Source organism: Tiliqua scincoides, chromosome 2 (assembly GCF_035046505.1).
Source record: "Tiliqua scincoides isolate rTilSci1 chromosome 2, rTilSci1.hap2, whole genome shotgun sequence".
Classification (NCBI taxonomy): domain Eukaryota; kingdom Metazoa; phylum Chordata; class Lepidosauria; order Squamata; family Scincidae; genus Tiliqua; species Tiliqua scincoides.
This window is the reverse complement of record NC_089822.1, coordinates 24,252,269-24,271,763: the sequence shown is the minus strand read 5'-3', so window position 1 is coordinate 24,271,763 and position 19,495 is coordinate 24,252,269. Positions and strand designations below refer to the sequence as shown.

Sequence of the window (19,495 nt, the reverse complement as noted above, 5' to 3'; positions counted from 1 at the left end):
GTGCACAGATTTATGAACTCATATGAATTTATTTGATAATAACTTTGCGTGGATCGGAGGTCAAATGTCAAAGGTTCTTTCAGTGCAGATGTTAACTGCTGTAGTAATCGTGATTCAAATGGGTACTGGATAGCAATGGCCCATTCTTTTCCAAGTCTGGTCAGTTTGGAAAGACAAAGAGCATTTTGTTAGAAAATTTTCCTCCTTTTTGAACAAGGCTGCTTTTAAACAAATAATGGTTTCTTTAGCAAGAAAGAAAGTGACAAAACTATTGTCCTAGTTTTAACAACAACCTCATTGTGGAGTAACGGTCAAAGGCTCAAGACACCAAAACAATTTTGCAAAGTGAAATGGCCCATTTAGGGAGTCTTTTGCCATCTGTCCAGAGGAGTCCATAGCACACCTGAACAGACCGAGAATGAAGCATCCTCTTTCTGTGTTTCAGGTGCTGGCCAGTTTACGTACTGTACGGAATAACTTTGCTGCATTAACCAACCTACAGGATCGAGCACCCAGCAAGTAAGTGTGGGTTTTTTCTTCTCCATAACATTTTGAGTTCATGCCCCTTCACACTCTAACTCCCTCCCCCATGCTATTGTTTATGCAGATACAAATTTATTATGGGGCCACCCTAGATGAGTATTTAGTCATTTACCGCCTCTGTCATGCTTGCTTTTTCTTATGCAAATAGAAATCAAGAGCAGGGCCTGGGGTAGGAAGGCTTTATTCCTAGCCCTACACAGTCCTGGTCTGAATTGGGGGCCCTTTGCAGGGGATGAGCTGGTGTTGTCTGTAGAGAGCTATTCAGGGCAAATAACATACAGAGGTCCACATCAGGACCATGATAAGGGTAGATTTAAAGCCCCCTTGCCTATTATGGTACCAGCCTGGTCTGGGGTTCCTCACACATTCTATTTACATGAGAAAGGGTGAATTTGCAGGGCCAATGATGTGATTGCATTCGCATCTTGATTGACATGGTTACTGTGAACCAGGATGTCCATATATATGGTGAACTAGCAACCATTTGCCCATTTCTGTGATCACAGCTGCTGGGAAAGGCCACTGCAGAGATGGCTCCTGGCTCATTGCATGTACAGCAGTGACCTTTCTTCATTCAGGTCAAGAGCACAGGTTACATTAAATTCTTGAAGAGCACTGGAAACAGCAACCATGTGTTTCATTCCCCCATTATCCTTCATAATATCTGTGGCAGCCTACTTCTGTGCTGACCTTGTGCTTTCTCCACTTGTATTCCAATCCATTGGCTACTGTTGGGAAGAAGTGGAAAAATGCACAGTGGTGCAATGTCAGGACAAGTTATCCTAGGTATTAGAGGTGTGGCCACACAATTCATGTAGCACATAATTTGGTAACATAAGACTCATTCCCATCGAAAGCAGTAGGTCTTAAAAGTGCATACATTTTGTTTTTTTATTTATCACATTTTTATCCTGCCCTTCCTCCAAAGATCGGAGGAATTATCTCATTTTGCCTACACAACAGCCCTGTGAGATAGGCTAGAAAGAGACCAAGGCAACCCAACCAGCTTCATGGTTAAGTGTGGATTTGAACCCAGGTTTTCCACACCTAGAAAAGCTTATGCCTTGCATTATATCTTTTTTCATCAGGCGGTCACCCATGTGTAACCAACCATCCATCAACAAAGCAACCATAACAGGTAAGATACTTTGATGTCGTCACACCATTTTGATGAGATATTATCATGGTTACAGTTTTATAATCAAAAAAGTGAAATCCACCAAATTCTAGATAATATGTTATTAAGTTATAATCGTGTACATGTTCAATTTTAGCTCTTTAAAAGGCCCATTTTTGCCTGTAACATTTGCCCTTCTGTGATGTCCAAGATGTGCTTCTTTCTTCCTGTGACTTAAATACTAGTGACTACAGTTGTTCTTTTATACATTATTTTAAAATGTATATTTTATACATTTATATACATTTTATTCATTTATATTACATTTATATATACATGTATATTTTATACAAGCAAGGAAACTACACATGAAGCAAAATACCTTTCCTTATTGTTTTTATGGCTATACTCTAAGATGTGGTTTGGTTTTCAAACTCGTTTGCCAGTTGTGAGAACTTCAACAGCTCCTTCAACACACCCAGCTCCTGCATGGGCTGCTTCTCTGGGCTAACAGCCCTTCTTACTTCTAGGAGGCTGGCAGGAAGCCCTCGGCCTTCTGCCCTCTGGTTCTCATCATTTGTCTGAACTTTAAAAACCCTTCTAGCTGGTTGTGCAGGCTCTGTTCTCTTCTCTTTCTCCTGTGCAACCCAGATCAAACATCTTAGTTGCTGGAGCGATGGAGGCACTGATTGAATCAGCCTTGCGCTGCTTGGATGATTCCCAAGTTGCTTCTGTTGTCAATGGCCATTGCAATGGCCAGAAAGATGGTGATCATGTCCCCTGAATGGGGCAATCTAAGCCTGGGTGCCCTGATCCTGCAGGCACACCCAGATATGAGATAACTGGTGCTATGTATTCAATAGCCATGCTCAACAAACCTAACTGCCCCTTTGTCATACTGTTATGTTCCTGCACATTCAATGCACATGGAACCAAGCATAGGCGTTGCTATGCTTGGTCAGTCTGTGGTCACTTATATTTTACAGTCTAACAGGTATTATATTAATTCCTTCCCCCTGAGCAGCAGCTCCTGCCAAGATGGGAAGAGCCAATAATCTCTGAAGTTTGTTATTTCTTCTTTAAACTGGATACTGGCCTAGAGTTTCCTTTTTGCTTTAATCCCTTCGAGTGCACAAACACAATAAATAGCTTGTGTCCATAAACTGTGAGCACTGTTGTAGTTACATCCTAACTGTAAAAGGGGCAGTAAAATATTTTGGAAACTAGGAAGTGTTTCAGGGGACCAAAGACTGAAGAAGCGAGGCAGTGTTGGGCTGAGTCCAGCTTTTCCTCTGGAAAAGCTGTGAGCTTAGATGACTCGTCTTTCATTAGAAGCTCTGCCAACTTTACCAACCTTGACTTTCAATTGAAGGGTGTGTTTTGGTGCCTGAACGGTTTGGCTGCAGTTTGACTGTATGGTTTGGCTACACTGTGGAAATGCTAAACTGATGCACTGACTTGAGGTGCACCCGAGTTTCAACTCAGATAGTACTTTGCCTGAACTGGTTGGCCCATCCCGAGTCAGAGGTGCTCTGTTTGATGTTATAGGTGTTGCCATAACAACAGACTTTGTGGCACAAGCACAGAATTGCTACCAGAGGGCTAGAAACACCTGGTAATTGGGCCAGTGTACATTATATGAAGACTTTATGCCAAAGGGGAAAGGATGATAGAGGATTTTACCCCCAATCCTCCCCCCCTTTTGCAGTAATTTAGAAATTTGGCACCAGCTTTTCTCCTCACAGGCTGCCAGGGTGTTTGAGAAGTGCTGCCTGCCTGTCTTTGTTACTGCTGGAAAGTTCCTCGTTTATTGCTCAGTGCGTACAAAGGCAAGCTCTTGTGAAAATTATTGATTTTCTCCTATTGCCTTGCCTACTTTTCACATGTTTGGGGCCTTTCAGTCATCTCAGAAGCTTCAGTGATGCCTCAACATCCTAAAGGGCTTCTTGAGTCCTTCACAATAGTAGCCAGGTTTGCTCTATTGAAGTGGCAGGGCCAGCCTTGCCATGAAGCGGCTGATACAGCTGGCATCAGTGGCAGATGAAGGGGGCAGTGGACTTGGGGTGCCCATCACAGCTGGTATCACAGCTGATATCAGTGGCAGATGGTGGGGGCAGGGGGGCAGTGGACTTGGGGTTCTCATCACCCCAAGTGTATTGCCATCTCCCTTCAGCCCACCATGGATATGAGGCACACTGATCCACTTTCTTACCATGCTCTGTCATATGGTTTTCATGAAACAGGAACTGCAGTGACATAGTTTTAAGGGGACTGTCTGAAGCAAGCACCTCCATCAGTCACATGGTTCCTTTAAAATACCTGCATTTCCTGGCTTACGAAAACTATGTGTTGGAGCACAGTAAGAGGCATTTTAAAAAATCTTGCCACAGCAGCATGTGGTGTGCTATGTGGTGGTGCTCCCGGTTGCTCCATTCTTGCATGGTGGTGTTTATTGTTTGAACATCATCTTTTTCTCCAGCCGAATGGTAAACAAAGAGCCTGACTTTGACCCACCTCATTGGGCTATGAAGGCCACCTGATTTCTAGGAGTGGGAAACTCAAGTGGCTCAGGTGACCCCTCCCCATATTCAATCCCACAGGTAAAGCAGAGTAATACCAACAGATTATAAAAAGCAGAGCCATTGACTCCCCTGCGCTTATTTGCCCAGGTCCAACATGGGAAGCTGCTTCTTCATGGGGGCTCACTTGCTCATCCTGGTAAAGGGTAGTTGCAAGGACTTGGTCCTGGAGCAGGATGAATGAGTAGAAAAGGGAAAGTACCCAGAGAAACTAAGAGGCAAAGTCTGCCGGTTGCCATGACCTGGAAGAATAAGCCCAAAGTTTTCAGGTATTATGGCATTTGTGAAGCCAGAAGGAAGGGGGATGTGACAGAGTACTAGATCATTTGTCCCTTTTGCTTTCTTCTTGCTTTGCTGCTTTCTCTTTCTGTCTCTTATGGTTCTTTGTCATTTTCCTAGCTAGTGTATACCATGGAGACCTTCAGAAACAGGCATCAAGACTTGAAGCTTTAAAAGACTAGCAAACACTGGATAGTTTCAGTATCCCCAGTTTCCTTTGGGCCCATTGTAAAAATACTCCTGGTGCTTCTGCCAAGAGTGCCTTCTAGCCTGCCAATTCAGGAGAGGACCTGACCTGGACTAAACTGCAGTTAGGGTCTCCTAGAATCCTTGTAGCAACTAATTCCCACTTCCACAGTTCTGCTTCCTTCCCCATATCTATGCTTAACATTTTTGATGTATGAATCCACTTTCCCCTGTTGTTGACCCCTACTTTTCTCTTCCCTTATTGCACAATGCCAAAAAGTAGTGTTGCTTGTTGGGCATTAACATTTCTACGTAGTCGTACTAGGGTTGCTTGGTTAGGCATAAGAGATCACCTCCTGCCTTCAAGATTTTGTTCTGATAGAAGAAAAAGCAGCAGCAGCTCCTTCTGCTCCATTGCTGGTTCCTCCACTTCCTGTGGAATAGTATATTTAGAATATTGTTTCTGAATATTATTATGCAGGGATTATTTCCAACAGACTGGAGATGAGGAAACTGGAATTGGGGCAGCAGGAGCTGCTGTTACCTTTCCTCCTGTTGGAATGAGAGCATTTATAGGAGCAAAGCCTCCAACCAGTGACATAGCCAGAGGGGGTGCAAAGTGCTAAGTTTTGCAGGGCACCTCACCGTGGCATGCAAACATCCCTTCCCCCTCCCCTTTGGAGCCATTCTGGGCAGGGGGAGCAAAATGGAGGCATCCACTCCCACCAGAGGATGGGGAGGGGCTGTTTGCAAGCTGTGGTGAGGCTCCCTGCATAACTTAGTGCTTTGCACCCACCTCTAGCTACACCACTGCCTCCAGTTGCCTAAACCTGGTATTTCTAAACCAACATGGCTTGAGCTTATTGTGTTCTTTCAAAACTTACTGTTTTCTACTCTCCAGCCAGCCAGGTGTTTCCCTTTCAGTAAATCATAGCTGAATGCACTGAAGCATGCCTGTTAAAGAAAGCCTTCAGTAAATAAAACATTGGGCCCAGTCCAACAAAAGTTAAGCACTTTTAAGCCTCATTGAATTTGAGTTGGAGAGACTGATGCACAAGTCCAGCTTTTCCATCAAACCAGGGGGATTCTGTCGAGCTGAACTTTGGCAGGGTTGTGCCCATTATTTGCATTGCATCAAGACTGCAGAGGTTTAAGATGCCACTAAAGTTGCTATTTCATTTGTGGTTTCCTTCACTGAGCTATGAAATTTAAAAAAATCATTGATTTTTGATTTGGAAACTTGCTGTCCCATCTGTCCACTCTGCAGTTGAGTCATCCAAGACAGTTGGCAACATCAATAACATATCCTCAAAAGACACCACAAGTGATCATTTGCTGGTAATTTCTAATCACATACCAAATAATTTAAAATACCAAACAGCCATCAAAACATCAGTCATGTTGTTGAAAAGTTCACCTAAAGAGTAATTTTAAATTGAATAGAATTAACTGTTCCACAGTATGGGTGCCACTACTAATAAGGTCCTGTCCCTAGTTTCTGCCAATTATGCTTCCAATGGAGTCAGAAGGACTGCCTTTGTAGACAAAAGTGTGTAGAGAGTCTCATTTGGGAGGAAATGGAACTTTCTGCACACTTTCAGATATGCGGGTCCCAAACCACTGATAGTTTTAAATGCCCTTTGATTTAAACCAGTGGTTTCCAAACTCCTACAGGGAGTTGGGAACCAAGTAAGTATTTGTGTGGGTGGGGAGAGAGGCAGGGAGGAGGGCAGCAACAGTGTTGCAGAGATTGCAGCACTTCTGCCACCAAGTGGCTTATTTCTTACCTTGGAGCTGGTTGGAGATAAGGATTGTTTGCAGAAGCCTTGGAGAACTTTGGAGGGGGCTGCATCTGCCCCCAAGATAAGAAATAAACTTGGCAACAGCAGCACTGTGATCTCTGCAGCACTGTTGCTGCCATCAGAGCAGGGCTACTCCCCTAAAGGAGGAGTGTTCTGCCTCTGGTTCCCCTGGTGGTTTGCGACACACCGGTTTGGGAACCACTGATTTAAACCCAATATTAAAACAAAGCATAACTTAATTAAAATTGCAGCCATAAAGATGTCACTGTGAGTTCCAGCAGAAGAAAACACAGTTGTCAATGCTTGGAAGGGAAAAGCAAAATTGGGCCCACGTCTGACCTCCACATATTGATTTACAGTATACAGATACTGTGCACATATACATCATGGCTTGTAACCCGTGTTAGATTTTTCCTCCAGAAATTTGTTCAATCCCCTTTTAAAGGCATCTAGGCCAGATGCCATCACTACATCCTGTGGAACTCCTTGCCACAGGATGTGGTGATGGCGACTGGCCTGGACGCCTTTAAAAGGGGATTGGACAAGTTTCTGGAGGAAAAATCCATTACGGGGTACAAGCCATGATGTGTATGCACAACCTCCTGATTTTAGAAATGGGCTGTCAGAATGCCAGATGCAAGGGAGAGCACCAGGTTTCTGGTCTCTTGTTGTCTTGTGTGCTCCAGGGGGCAATTGGTGGGCAAATGCTGTGAGATACAGGAAGCTGGATTGATGTACCTATGACCTGATCCAGTGGGGCTGTTCTTACAACTAGATTCTAGAAGATTTTATCAATGCTTAGAAGTTGGTGATGGATGAGTCAGTGTGATCATTGCTTGTCCCCCAAGTTCAAGTCCTCTGCACATGGATTTTATTAAGCTGGGGCTGGCCTTTCCATGAAGCCAAATGAAGTGGTTGCCTCAGTCACCAGACTGGTGGAAGATTCCCATCTCTATCTGCCTACTTGGCTCCATTTGCTCTTCCTTCTCCTTCCACTCCCAGGATTGGAAAAGGAAGAGGGGGACACAGAGAGGAAGAGGAAATGTGGAAGGAAGTAGAGTACTGAGCTGGAAAATTGTAGGGTGGGAGGAGCACATCATTAGATAAAGGGAGGCAGCATTTGGCATGCCTCCTCAGGCATCAGGTAGTCCTGGGCCTGCCCTGCTGCAGCCAAAATAAAGTGAGAGATAAGGTGGGTGCTTGCCTTTTCCACTTGTATGACAAATCATAAAGTTATCTGTTAACACATAAAACCACATGAGGGGGCAGCAAAGAGCAGAAAATGTCATAGCATTTATCTCTTTCAGTGCTGAGGTTTTGCTGCTAAATCTGAAGTTCTGCGGGGGACTTCAGCTTGAGGATAGAAAAGTAAAAGCTTGAGGGTAGAAAATTGAAATGTTCCACATACTTGTAAACAAAGCAATAGTTATCTGAGGTTTCACTGCCCCCCCCAACATAATTTTTAAATATAAAAAAATACAGTTGTTATGGGAAATATTTATAATTCCCTAGATACGTGAAGCAACTGCAACAGAAACTGTCATCAGTATTAAGCTTGTGAATTGACTTTGAAATATCTTCCTACTACCTTGAGACACATGCAGATATGGGCCCTTAGGTTATGTCTTCTTTCTTTTTTCAGAAAAGCAGCCATTTATTTACATCCATCTAATATGCAGAAACATAAATGTGAAGCAACTGTTACCCTGCACATGCCCAATCTCATCTGATCTCAGAAGCTAAGCAGGGTCAGGCCTGGTTAGTACTCAGATGGGAGACCGTCTGGGAATACCAGGTACTGTAGGCTTATATACCATAGTCTTTCGAGACTGAAGGTTGCCAACCAACCATCTGGTGAACAGTGATGCTAACTGTGTGTGCGTTTCCCTGGGCTAGAAGGCCAATCCAGAAACTGCGGCTGTTGATAAGGGAAAAGTGGGGAGGGGGGAACAGATTCAATACTTTCCATTTTGTTCCCCCTCAATCCTGAACAGATGATTAGATCTGTGTATTGTACATGTTTCCACCCATTCAGTATAAACCACTGAGTAAAGTATTATCGTGGTTTACCCACTGCACTGCATTATTCTTCCTTAAAAATAAGAGAGCTTTGTCAGCAAGCAAAATGTTAGGTTCCAAACCTTCAGAGAACAATCAGTGGCAAAATGAAATGAATAAAATGGAGGGCCAGTTAGGAAAACCTGTTTTCTCTCTCTGAAATTAAACAGTAATTTGCAGGTATTGTAAAAGATGTAGACCTGGTTCAGGGATTTTTAAATTTTATTAAAGGAAAATCTGCCCACTTTTCTCCTGTCCACTTTTCTCCCAGATTGGTTACTGTATCAACTTAAAGAAATTAATGCAGAAATGCAAACTAGAGCAAACAGCAGCACATGAAGCAAAGAAAAATCATCAGGATAACTTAACAGATCAAAGTAGCTTGGAGAAAGCTTTTTAAAAGAGCCAGCACCAGCAGAATACTGATGATGAAGGGGACAACAACACAGTACTAAGCAGGGAATTCCACATAATGGGGGCCACTGCTGAGATGCAGTGTATCAATTCATCCACACTGTAGAGTGCAGTAAGACATGCAAGAGAACCTCCCTCTCTGATCTCAATGGACAGATAGATTCATATTTGATTCTCATCAAAGTTATTCCGTGGTTTGGCCATTTGGAATGGGCTTCAGGCTCCTGGCTTTACTCCTCCCCTCATGTGCTCCCCTTCCTCACTTCATGGTAATCATAGCTGTTCCTCACAGAAATAAAGCCTGACTAAATAAGGGGCAATTTAGCACTGGGGACCCAGCTAAACCAATCTGAGGAGCAACAGGCTGAGCTTGCCACCAGGACACTTTTAATTAGCACTAGAAAGAAGCTTTGCTGAACTGATTTATGAGTTGGCATCATAAAAGAATCCTGATCTTGGGAAAGGGATTGCTGGATAATATAGCAGTGGTGTGTGTGAACCTCCATTTTAATTCAGTTTCCAGCCCATTGTGAAAAAGCCATGCTTCAGGATCTCTAAATGGCCCTAGAGTTGAAGCTACCATATTACTGTCCATTTCATTTCTGCTCCACTGGAAGAGTACATGAAATGTTGTCTTCAAAAAAGACAGAAAATGCCTTACAATGCAATCCTTACAGTGCTTACTCAGAAGTTCTATTGAGTTCAGTGGCGCTTAATCCCAGGTAAATGTATGTAGGATTGGAGCCATAGCAATCTTTCATACCTTACAGAAGGGACAAGTCCCCTTGTTCTATATAGGCAAGTGCCCCTGAAACATTGCAAAAAAGACATAGCTGATGGATGATGGAAAAGTAAGCACCAATCTTTTTCTGAAACTGGCCTAAACTTTTACTGTATCCTGGCTAAGGGCCCAGTCCTATCCAGCTTTCCAGAACTGATGTAGCCATGCCAGTGGGAGGGCAGTCATGGAGGCCTCCTCAAGGTAGGGGAACTTTGGAGCTGAATTATGGCTGCATCAGTGCTGGAAAGTTGGATAGGATTGGACCCTTTTTGTTGTTGATAGCTTTGTTCATCAGATACTTGGGGTCTGCTGAGTGATACACATGCGCACATGCATGTGCATACAGTCAGTCTGCAAAAACCACAACTTTTGTCCTGCTGCTGTAAGGTAGATTGCTGTGAAATGTATTTCCACAGAGGAGCAGCTGAAATTCTTCTTTGAAATTATGGGGCGGGAATGAGGGCAGAGACTCATGACCTTTTCTGTGTTTTGGCAGTCACCATTTTTAATTAGCACATGGTGCCTTTTAGCTATGCTGGTCAGGTCAGTGCTGGCAATACCACATACAAAAGTCTGTGTGGGTTGGCTTTCTGAAAACTTTCAAAGTTGCCGCAGTTAATGACTGAGTTGTACATCATTATTGAATCAAGTTCCAAAGTGTTATTCCATTTCTCAGTGTAGTCAATCCATCAGTCTCTTTTTCTTCACAAACATTATTAAGCAGGTACACAATATGATTTTCCATGTCATATTTCAAAGTACTTATGTTTATTAATCATTCATCTATTAAGAAATAAGAACATGAGAGGAATGCAATAAAGGAGTTTTCTTACTCAAAGATGGGGAAACAAACTGGGACGATTACAGGTAATATTTGTAAGAATACAAAAATGTAAGAACGCTGCTGCGCGTTTGGGCCAAAGGTCCATCTAGGCCAGCATCCTGTTTCTCACATTGGCCAACCAGATGCTACAAGGAAGTCCACAGTTGGACATGAAGGTAACAGCTGTTTGTCCCAGAAAGTCAGATTTAGGGCACAATCCTAACCAGGTCTACTCAGAAGTAAGTCCTATTTTGTTCAATGGGGCTTACTCTCAGGAAAGTGTGGTTAGGATTGCAGCCTCAGAAGCATACATCAGAGACTGAGGGCACAATCCTAACTCAACGTAAAGCGTGTTTGCGTCTCCTCAAGGGGAAGCCAGGCCAGTGCTCTGAGAAGTGCCAACCTGCAGAGGTTGACATAAGCCTCTGCACCGGCTTCCCCTCAGGTGCTTGCGTCGGCCCCACTGGGCCAACGCAGGCGGAAAAGGTAGGTGGCAGGGAGGCAGGGAGGAGGAGGGAGGGAGGTGTTCCTGGGTGGGGGGAGGGCAGGCGGTGGGTGGCCCTGGGGGCAGGCTGGCAGGGAGAGGGAGGCGGGCTGGGATCTGGCAGTTATGCTGGATCCCAACCCCTGTTCCCAGAAAGAATAGAGCGGCTTCAAGCCGCTCCGCTCTCCTTGGACTTGCACCACCTCGAGAGGTGGCACAAGTCCGAGGAAACCCAATGGGGCCAGCAGCCCTTACCCGGAGGTAAGCTGCGTCTGGCCCCTATCCTGCGCTGGATATAGCGCAAGCCTCCTGGCTTGCCTGTTCCAGAGTAGGATAGGATTGCATCCTGAGGGTCCAGTCCTATCCAACTTTCCAGCGCCAATGCAGCTATGCCAACCGGGCACACACTGCATCTTGCATTGGGGGACCGTCATTGAGGCCTCCTCAAGGGATGGGAGCATTTGTTCCTTTACTTGGAGGCTGCATTCCAGCTGCATCAGCACTGGAAAGTTGGATAGGATTGGGCCTTAATAGTTCTTGATAGACATCCCACAAGAATTTGTCTAATCTCCTTTTAAAGCCTAAGCTAGTGGTGATGACCACATCTTGTGCAAATTCCTGAAGTTAGTTGTGTATTATGTGAAGAATTACTTTATTTTGTCTGTCCTTGTGAATGCTACAGAATTACGTCTGTGTGATTTTTATTGCCAAGTGAACAGCTAACTTATTACTGTATTTAGGGAACAGGAAATAACTCAGAAGTCAAGTTGTGCAAGTGGCTATTGGTCAGTCGACTTGTTAAAATTCTCTTCCTGGTAAACCCTTTACTGGTGGCCTACTAATTTGACAGCAGGAGCTACTGAGTAATTAGCTTTCATGAAAAGGACTGCAAAGATGACAGAAAGAAGATGAAGAAAAAAGCCTTAGTGTGGACGGTGCCAAAACAAATGATGAGGAAAATCTCCTGAAAACAGTTTGACATAACCAAGTTACCCAGCCTGACCAAACATTATTCATGGGGCGTGCAAAGGTCTGACACATGAGGAGAGTGATCCAAGTGGGAAAGAATCCAGTGGCAGGGCTGGAAAGCCGTTGTAATGCGTTAAGGGAAAGATTGTTGAACCCAGGCAAGGGGAACAGAGAAAAGGGAAACCTTGATTATTTGGGGAAGAAGAAGGGAGGGGAGGAGAGAGAGAGAGTGCGTGAGAGAGAGAGAGATCTGGCATGACTTTTTCTCTTTCTCGTATACAGTGGAGATTTGGAGAAAAGGTTGACTGAGGACACAAGGTGGTGGGTAGTCCCATTTGGCCAGACTCTGAACTGCATCTATCATGTTACTGAGCAAGGCTTTTGATGATGGAACTGTGTGTAATATTCCAGCTTTTCACTTTGATGGGTAAAAGGTTCCAGATGCTGGTACTCAACTTCTGCAGCCGAACTGTTATTCCCGTTTTCTAGAATGCCTGTTTCTTGGTCACCATCTATCCAGGATTGCATTTGTGTACAAGAAATAGTTGTAGGTAATTTTTTTTTACTGCAATTAGTGCCCTTGCTTCAAAATTCCTGGGCAATGGTGAGGCCTTGGGTCAAACAGAGGATTAAATGGGAAGGAAGGAATGAAAAATTTCATTTTCCTAGCATTGCCTGTTTTCAATATATATAGTACTTAACAACACGAACCTAGAACTCAGCGCACCACATTCCATAGAGACAGGCAGTTCTGTCCCAATAGGGACAGCTAGGCCATAATAGGCCTAGCTAATAGGGACAGTTAGGTCATACTAGGGACAGCTAGGCCATCATAGTCATTTTTAAGTAGTGAAGTCACCACAGTGTGACTTGTATCATCATTTTCACATGGTGAACATTTCTTCTGGATGTAGACATAGGCAGACTACAGTCTTGAAGCCCACTGACATGATGTCACAAATCCCATCACATGTGCACAGAAGAAATATCCTTTACTCAAAAAAGAAAAACTTTGCCACTTTAAAAACTAATGTCAGAATTAAGCCTTAATTAAGAAAGAATTCAAGTACTTCCACAGTCAGTATATGTTTATATCCCACTAGTAAATATAACAAACCATGTTCAAGGACAGATATGTTCCTGGCAGCCACTGCTTTTTATCTTTCCCAATCTTGAGGATCACTAAGATGCACGAAAGGGAAAAATCCATCTCGTTTATAGTTTTGTCCTATGTTCAGTCTTACGTCCCTGGCTACCCTTGCAAATCCTGCCTCCCTGAATCTCACGATAGATGCATCTGATGATAACAACACAGAGCCCAATTCTTAGCAGGATTGGGGAGTACTATACAGTGATGCCTCGCAAGATGAATGCCTTACGCAACAAAAAACTTGCAAGACGAAAGCATTTTGTGATTTTTTTGGTGACTTGCAAGACAAATTTTTCTATGGCCTTGCTTCGCAAGACGAATTTTTTTGCATTTTTTTTTGTTTTGGTTTGTTTTAAATCGCGCTTCACAAGATGAAATTTTCGCAATACGAAACGACTCGCGGAATGAATTAATTTCGTCTTGCGAGGCATCACTGTATATATATAAAGTGAATACAGATGACTACACAGAGTCAGTGTCAAGGTTAAAGCACTGGTGCTCAAAGTGGTGGGTCATGACTCACCATAGGAACTAAAAAAGGGCATTCCCCCTTAAGGGCCCCCTTTGTGGGTCTCCCCCAAGCGGTATTATCACTCTGATCTGCAGGTTGGAGCATACTTCTGGTAAACCAGAAGTTGCTTCGACCTGCAGATTGGAGCGATAAATCTGCAGAGGGATTGCGGGCCTCCCGGACCCTCTCTGAGGTTTGCAGACTCTCCCGCCCCGATAGAGAGACAAGCCTCTGGGTGCCCATAGCACTGCAATCACTGCAGCGCTGCTGGAGCACATTCCCCCTCCCAGTCACTGCGCCTGCCAGCACATCCCAGCAGTTCTTGAACTCTAGGAGAGTTTGAGGATCACTAAGTTAGAGTTTCAGATTTTGAAAAGGAAGACTTGGGTTCAAATTCTCACTCAGCCATGAAGCTTACTGGGTGACCTTGGAAGCCCCAGTCTAACCCAATGGTTCCCAACCTTTAGGAACCCATGGACCACTGAAGCAAAAATTGGAATCATCCTGGACCACATGTGACTGTGAGGGGTCTGGTCTCTGCCCACTCTGGTGGTCTGTCCCCCAACGCTCCCCCATGGACTATCAGAGAGGACGGAGAATGGACCACCCACAGCTACAGCTGACACTTCTGTAGTTATGACTGTGAGCAGTCCATTCTTTGCTCTCATTGGTGGTCTGTGAGAGATTGCTTGCTCGGTGAGACACTGGAAGTGATCAAAGGTGATTTTTTTTTTCCTGAGACCTCATGGACCACTTCTCAGGGTCTCATGGACCACCTGTGGTCCATGGACCACAGGTTGGGAACCAGTGGTCTAACCCAACTCGCACGTTTAGGGGGAAGGAGCAACATATGGTCTTTAGAGGAAGGGCGGTATATAGATGTGAAACATTTTTCCCCCCTTTTAATCAGTGGTAATATTCCAGGATGGGCTTACAGCCACATGAGAAGCCAGTTATTGGTATCATCTTCCTGCTGAGGGAGAATTTCACTACATCTCTAGACTGCATTTCAAATGTGAGAAAATGTCAATGGCAAGCCTCACAAAGCAGATCATGATTGCCAGTTTTTGCAAATGAAACTCCAAGGAAGTTGTCATTTGTGCCCCAGCCCCAGAGCTGCGTCAATACCATGGAACAGGGATTCTCGAACTACTGTTTAGTTTTGACTCCAACTGAAGTAAAAAAAAATATGCATGGTAGCCATAGTTGCAGTTGGGACCTATACAAATGAATGGAGCAAACCAGTGACTTCATGGTTGCCTCTTGTTGTGAATAGCTGGGGCTTGGTATGGCAAGCACATCCAGGTTGTAGGGACACAAAGGGATGTATGCTGCTATTGTCTGGCAGTAGATATCTGTTTACCGCAGCATGTAACATAAATATTTTTTAATGCATGTAGAACCTTCTGTCTTCTCTGCAACAGCAACAAACACATATAAGAGGTTTGATTCTATAGCAAAACACATGTGTCTCTTTCTTAGATTTATATGCCAATCCTATGGGGCCTTTTCGCCCACGGATCTTGCATTCTGCCATCATAAAGGCTGCAGCAGTGCCATAAATGGCATGCTGCTGCTATTAGCGTTGGAGCCACCAGCCCAAATGGCCAGCAGCTACACACACCTGCCACTGACAGACCCATCCTCTCACCAGAGCAGGTATGGTGACAACAAGGCTGGGTCATGGGTGTTTCAGAGAGGTTTAGGGCAGGGGGCAGTTTGGGGAGGTGAATCTCAGTGTCAGTAGTATGCACCCAGATCCTATCCCCCTTTTTCCAGCCTGAACTGCCCCTTTCCTTTCCTTGTATTTAAGCCAGCAAAATAGCTGGCACAGGTCTCAGGAGACCATTGGTGACTAGGTGGCAAAAAAGGTATTTGCACAGCTGCATGGCGGAAGGTGGTGGGAGATAGGACTTTAGTCTTGTAGCTGAAGGCTAAAAGTCTTCCTCATATCCACTTTATTGTTGGAGAAGTTTGGGGCTCTCAGCTACTTCAAGTCTGTCTTAGGTAGGTGTACAGTACTAGAAAATATGCAGCTTTGATGTTTTCCTGCAGGAAATTGAGGGTGAAAAGCAGTTCCAAAGCACAGGAAAAGTGGTTGCTTTATCTAAAGTGGATTTTCACTGAGATGAAAAGTATAGCTAACAGCCCTCTTTCAAGAATAAAAGACGAGCCCTGCACTCCTGTGAGCCTCTTCCAGAACTTTGATATGACTCTCAGAGCATTACCTCCAGCATTTGCCAGAGTTCCAAGGCCTGACCTGACCTCACCCTATTTAAATCGAAACATCTACAGCCTGGACTTGATTGGCTGTGGTACTCTAGAATGAGCACACTGAGGCTGCTACTCCACAATACTTGGCTTTTACTAGCAAAGTATCGTGCAACTTCTAATTTCCGGAATATACCCTCTACTGAATCCAAATTCACTGTCAAGCTGAGATTTCAGTTCACAACATTATTTTGCAGCAGTTCAACAGAAACTGTAGAAGCCTGTATTCTGTGTTGCAGCTGCAGTGAATTCACATAGCAAACAAAGCTGCTCAAGAGTCAAGTTTTTTGCCGTCTGGGTGGCTTTTCAGCTGCCCTTGGTCTCAGTGACTTCCACAATGATACAAAAAGAGGCCTGCGGTTGTAGCTTTGTTCATGTCCTTCTATACCTCCTTCCCAACTGTGCCTTCATTCCCAGTTGAACAAATTGTAATTTCTCATGGTGGACACAGGCTTGCTGGTTACCTGGGGTGCTCATTGTCAGTATTGAGTCTCCTATGTAGGGAGAAGAATATTACCAATTGCATTGGGCTCTTTGAGTAAATGATTTTTAGCTGGGAAGTTCTTACAGGAAATTCTCATTATTATCTTTTACCACTCTGATTCCAATGACAACTCTACTTCTGCTGTTGCAGAATTTGATGTTGATTCTGTAAGGACTGCTCAGTCCTTCTGGCAAGAAGTTTCATTTAACCCTGCGGTTTTCAAACTCGCAGGGAGTTTGAATCCTGCAGTAAGTCTTTGTGGGGGCAGGGGGGAGGCAGCGGTGCGATCCCCAGGATTGCACTGCTCAGGAGGGCTGCAGGGGCTTGGTCACTTGCCCAAGCCCTCTGCAGCCCCCTGGGGGTGCAGGGAGCCCTGCGCGACCTTCGGTAGGGCTTCTTGGGTCAGAGAAGGTGACAGCGGAGCGATTGTGCCCCGCTCCGCTAAACTGGAAGTGGAGCATGATCGCTCCAAGTTCCCTTTTGACCGGGCTGCAGGGACTGGGGTGCACCCCCCAGTCCCTGCAGCAGCCGTCCCTGGCTGCGGGGAGCCAGGCACGAGCGCTTGCAGGGCTCCCCAGGTCAGGGAAAGTGAGAGTGGGGCAATTGCGCTCTGCCTCCACAAAACGGGAAGCACGATGTGTCAGGGAAGCCTCCTGAAGCTTCTCCGATGCTTTAAACTGTGCTTCTGGCAAACTGGAAGCACAGTCTCCGACCATGTCGAAAGCCTCAGGGAGGCGTCTGCACGGTCCTAAAGGTGCACTAGACTCCACACCTGGGCATTTGCCCCATTAATTTAATGGCAGGTCTGCCATTGAATGAAGCCAAAGCGCCCCCCCCCAGCCATGAATGGCTGCTTACAAGGGTCTTGGTAAGCGTACTGTTTTAGCACCTATCTGGGCCTGCAAAATCAACTCCAACAGGGAGAACCAACTGTTAAGCCCCAAGTTGGCTACAGTACATGGATGGGAGGGTGGGGAGCCATATCTCCCTTGATTGCACACAGGTTGTGCAGGCCTGTGTTGGTTATAATGGGGAGGCCCTTTAAATTGAACTCTCCAATTTTGCTTTCACTGTGGGTTTTTCGTGTCAAACCCATCACAAAGTTAACTGATTGTCGATGGAAAAGTACAATAAACACAGTAATGTAGATCTATCACATGTAACTCCTCCACCCCAGCTGGAAATAATACATGCATGATCCTTTTGATTAGAAGCACAAGCTGTGTCTTTCTGGAGCTGAGCTTTCCTCAGCTCCTCTGCAACCAAGGGCCCAATAGTGGTTGCAATGGAATGTTTCAGAAGTGTGAAACCAGAAACCAGTCCAATGCTTGTGAATAGACAGATTTCAATGTAGAACTTTTAAACCAGAAGGAATTTCAACAGTCTATTGGCATGTGCATCAAGCTGAACCTCAAGTTTCTCATATTGTTTACTGGAATAATCCTTGGCATGTACATGGTCCTCTTTGGCAGTTCAAAACAATCCACACACGTTCTCAAAGCAATCCTTTCAGCAGCCCTGGAAGACTGACTGTTGTTTTAATTTCTACACTACAGATAGCAACTGAGGGCCCAATCCTGTCTCCTCTGCCACCCATTGGTACAGTGGCACCAAAACTGCTGCGTCCTATGGTGGGGGCAGTCCAGGAGGTCTCCTCTAGGTAAGGGAACAAGGGAGCATTGTGTGTGGGTCTACTCAAACCTATGAACCTATTTTGCAGGTGTAGGTCTGCGTTGACCCATGCCACAGAATTGGGCCTGGGAAGGGGGTTAGGATATCATTGGTGCTGGTGCCACTTATCCTGTCCCCTTCCAGAACCAGATCTGCTTATCCCCTGCACTCGCCCTCCCTGCCCTGTTCTGCCCTCCCTCCAGCCCTCCGCCTCTTCCATCATCTTACTTGCTACAGTGAGCAGAGAAACCTTGGATGATGGGGCAGGAAGGCACAGGCCTACACACTGTTGGAGCACCTATTGCAACAGGTGCTGATACAAAGGGGAAACCAGCTGATTCCCTGTGGTAAATTGGGCTGTGAGGCTAAGACATCAGTCTCATGTTTATGGCCACTCGAGTATTGAGGTAACATTTGTGCTACAGGGGCTTTTCTGGATTCCAGGTCATAGCTGTGAGACTAAACCAGATCTAGGGTTCCTGTCTGGGCAAGTATCAGGCCATATTTATTAGTAAAATACAGTAAAAGAGTTGAAGACTGCTTGCTCTGCACACACAGGAGGTCCCAGGCTCAGTCTCTGCGATCTGCATATGGGGCTAGAAAAGATCCCAGTTTGAAACCCTAAAGAGATAATGCCAGTCAGGGTAGACAGTGCTGGCCAGGTGAATCAGTGGTCTGACTTGGTATAAGGTGGCTTCCTAGGTTCATAATCCAGGACGTAATTATGAGATCAAGGGAGACCCTGGAAGAAGAAAAATGTCCTTCCTGTCTCTGTGCCTTCTCTCTCTAATTCTGCCTTTCTCGGACTGTAGATTGAGACCCACTAGGTGGGTCACAAGCCAATTTCAGGTGGGTTGTGTAACATCTAACTCAGCTGCCATTGAAAATGCAGAGCTGAAAATACAGAGTACAGAGCTGCTGCACAGGGCAGGCTCCCAGTGGGAAAGAAGCATGGTGCTTTACTCTGAATAAGGGGGAAGACTGGACACTGGAAAGAGTAGAGGGCTGTGTGGTTGGAGGAAGTTCCAAGTCTGCATTCTACTTTGACTTCTGAGCTGGAGTGTTTGAATTCTGAGCTATGCAAAATAACAGCATGAGTGCACTGCGTAATGAGACCCTTGACTGATGGGACTCTTGACCTTATGCTTAGGTTTGAAGTCTAAATTGATTAAGGACGCAGTCCTAACTGGCGCTCGAACAGGCAAGCCAGGAAGCTTGTGCTGTATCCAGCACAGGATTGTGGCCAGCAGCAGCTTAGCCAGAGTCAAGGGGAAACTTTTCCCCTTACCTCTGGGTAAGGGCTGCTGGCCACAATGGGTCTCCTCGGACTTGCGCCACCTCCTGAGGTGGCGCAAGTCCGAGGAGAGCGGAGC

General features: G+C 45.2%; 1 protein-coding gene across 7 annotated transcripts in view; it reads left to right on the top strand.

Annotated features, from left to right (window-relative positions):
* The window catches only part of PDE4D (phosphodiesterase 4D), a 624,208-nt gene that overhangs the window by 484,303 nt on the left and 120,410 nt on the right, over positions 1-19,495 (top strand). For all 7 annotated transcript variants that reach the window (XM_066614472.1, XM_066614473.1, XM_066614476.1 and 4 more), the window contains 2 exons: positions 446-519; positions 1,632-1,681. In XM_066614472.1, coding sequence (XP_066470569.1) covers positions 446-519; positions 1,632-1,681 — 124 coding nt within the window. The remainder of the gene's footprint in view (positions 1-445; positions 520-1,631; positions 1,682-19,495) is intronic.